General features: G+C 46.5%; 1 protein-coding gene across 1 annotated transcript; it reads left to right on the top strand.

Moving 5' to 3' along the window:
• Window positions 1–6: 6 nt before the first annotated feature.
• LOC108525657 (uncharacterized) lies at window positions 7–2,081 on the top strand. Its single transcript, XM_017866562.1, has 2 exons — window positions 7–445; window positions 1,503–2,081. Exons 1-2 carry the CDS (start codon window positions 207–209, stop codon window positions 1,588–1,590), a joined length of 327 nt encoding a protein of 108 aa, XP_017722051.1. The 5' UTR covers window positions 7–206; the 3' UTR covers window positions 1,591–2,081.
• Window positions 2,082–2,491: the final 410 nt, after the last annotated feature.

The following is a 2,491-nucleotide window of genomic DNA, read 5'->3' on the forward strand; positions in this document are numbered from 1 at the left end:
AATATATAAATATAGGAAATATTTATAAGATAAATGTATAAAATATTTATAAAGATAAAAAAGCACAAAAAGTAGATAAAATCTGGAATGAGAACAGTAGACTCAAAGGGGCTGACCTTACCTTTGATTTAGTATAAATAAACCAAAGGATTTTTAAGGAAAAAAATAAACCAGTCCTTCAAAACAAGGATTTAGTATTTAATTTAATGAAAGAAGCGATGGCCAGCGGCTGTCTGCTGAGCGGTGAGAGCCTGGTTGAGGGTGAGCTAACAGCCTGCTTTGCTGTCTTCTCGGCTGCTGTCAGCTGCTGTGGTGGCTCCAGCCGCGCCTGGTTCTCAGTGGCCACACGCACAGCGCCTGCGAGGTGCACCACGGAGGCCGAGTCCCCGAGCTCAGCGTCCCATCTTTCAGTTGGAGGAACAGAAACAACCCCAGTTTCATCATGGTAACGTGAAAGTTTATTTTTGTCTGAAAGCTTTCCATAAGTATTTAAATCAACACAGTAATCAACTATTTAATTGCTGCAATCTGTAAAAATTTACAAAAGTCACACACAAATTTCCCTCCCTCTACACGTAGTTCCGTGCACTGCCTCTTGCCAAACACCCTTCCGGGAACCAATCAGCCTGACATTCCTGGGCGGTTTGTGTGGGAAGTGAGGGCAGGGCACTGTCCAGGTGGACTTGATCCTTCAGGGAGGGCCATGTCGTCTCCGCTTACACTCTGTGTGTGTTTACTTTTCCAAAGAAACAACCATTTATTCATAAGCTATACTCAGCCATCGTCTCTTATTTTCAAAACATGCCCATTTGGCCTGGCAGAGAATGCTACAGCCTTTGCAGGTTGATAAAAGGTGTTTCACTTAATGACCACTGGGCATTTTAACTCCTTTCAGCCACGGGCTCCTACATCCAGCTCATGATGCTGGTATGACAGGTTCTTTTACTTCTTAAAAGGTGGGGGAAACCCTAACATTTTCAAATTCAAGTAAATGAAAACATTTGCCACTGTCATTCCACATAAACGTTACCTGCAGAGAAAAGCCCACGGAGACGACCTGGACATATGTACTTCTAGGGAACAGATGCTTAGTTGAGCATCACGGGGCAGGAAGACACCTTTCCCTCCTTGTTCCTTGCTGACCAATGACCCTGGAACTCCATGTACCTCTCTGAATCTCTGTTACGGATCTCCCATTATATTTGATGGGAACCCAGTGGGCCAGGGGCCAGTTTTGACAGGTCAGTGTCCCAGACATTTTCCACCCAGGCACACTTGGGCCTTACTTGTCTCTCCTGCCAGAGCCTGGGCTGGTGGGGCTCTGGGGGAAGAGCCTGGTGCAGGAGGAAGAGCAGGCCCTCTTGTTCTCAGGGGAGGAGGGCCCCTTCCCTGCCTCCCCTGAGGGGGACCTGAGAAGGCAGTCTTCCCTCTGCTGTTTCTAAGACTGTGGTGTTCAACCTGTGCCTGGTGCTGTCAGCCTAACTTTCCCTTTTCCTTTCCAGGGCAGCATCACGCCCACAGACTACGCCCTCTCCAAGTGCTACCTCCCACGTGAGGATGTGGTTTTGGTCATCTACTGTGGAGCGGTAGGCTTCCTTGTGGTCCTCACACTCTCTCACTTGGGGCTTTTAGCCTCACCTTTTCTTTCTGGTTTGAACTTGCTCAGAAAGCGTAAGACAGGATGAAGAGCAGGCGCCATTGTAAATATCAAAGCCCAAGAAGTGGAACTTTGGGCAGAGATCATGTTAGAATCAAGTGGATGATGAGACCAATTACAGGCTGTCTCTCTGCACATCACAGAAATTCTCAATCACTGACACGAGTAACTGCAAAATAAATAGTTGATTGTACTGTTCTCATGCTAGCAAAGTGGACAGGTACTCTACAACAAATCTGTTTTCTCATTTTTATCAAATATATGTATCATCAAAGGTTGCATCTGTACAGTATTAAATGCTATTAATGTCATCACTCACATGCACGACAGTCCTTGTTCCCCCAGGAAGGGCCTGGTGGCCGCCAGCACACACGTGGGATTATGTGTATATATAAATATTGGGCTGTTTCCCTCATCCTGTGAAGTGGTTCTCGAATTCCTATGTACCGTAAAGCTGTACCTTTGAAAGTACAGATGTGGCCGGGCGCGGCAGCTCACACCTATAATCCAGGACTTTGGGAGGCTGAGGCGGGTGGATCACTTGAGGTTAGGAGTTCAAGACCAGCCTGGCCAACATGGTGAAACCCCCTTCTCCACTAGAAGTATAAAAATTAGCCAAGCGTGGTGGCACACGCCTGTAATCCCAGCTACTTGGTAGGCTGAGGAAGGAGAATCCCTTGCACCCGGGAGGCGGAGGTTGCAGTGAGCCACGATCGTGCCATTACACTTCAGCCTGGGCAGCAGAGTGAGACTCCATCTCAAAAAAAAATTTAAAAAAAAAAAAATACAGATGTGATATGCAGAACATATGTTTTCGAAGATTTTTTTTTTTTT

The sequence above is a fragment of the Rhinopithecus bieti genome, unplaced genomic scaffold, assembly GCF_001698545.2.
Source record: "Rhinopithecus bieti isolate Rb0 unplaced genomic scaffold, ASM169854v2 scaffold_82816, whole genome shotgun sequence".
In the NCBI taxonomy this organism is placed as follows: domain Eukaryota; kingdom Metazoa; phylum Chordata; class Mammalia; order Primates; family Cercopithecidae; genus Rhinopithecus; species Rhinopithecus bieti.

Coding starts and splice junctions, on each gene's coding strand:
- LOC108525657 (XM_017866562.1), top strand. CDS start 207: ATGAAAGAAGCGATGGCCAGCGGCTGTCTGCTGAGCGGTGAGAGCCTG. Junction 446..1,502: donor ACAACCCCAGTTTCATCATG/GTAACGTGAAAG, acceptor TTTCCTTTCCAG/GGCAGCATCACGCCCACAGA.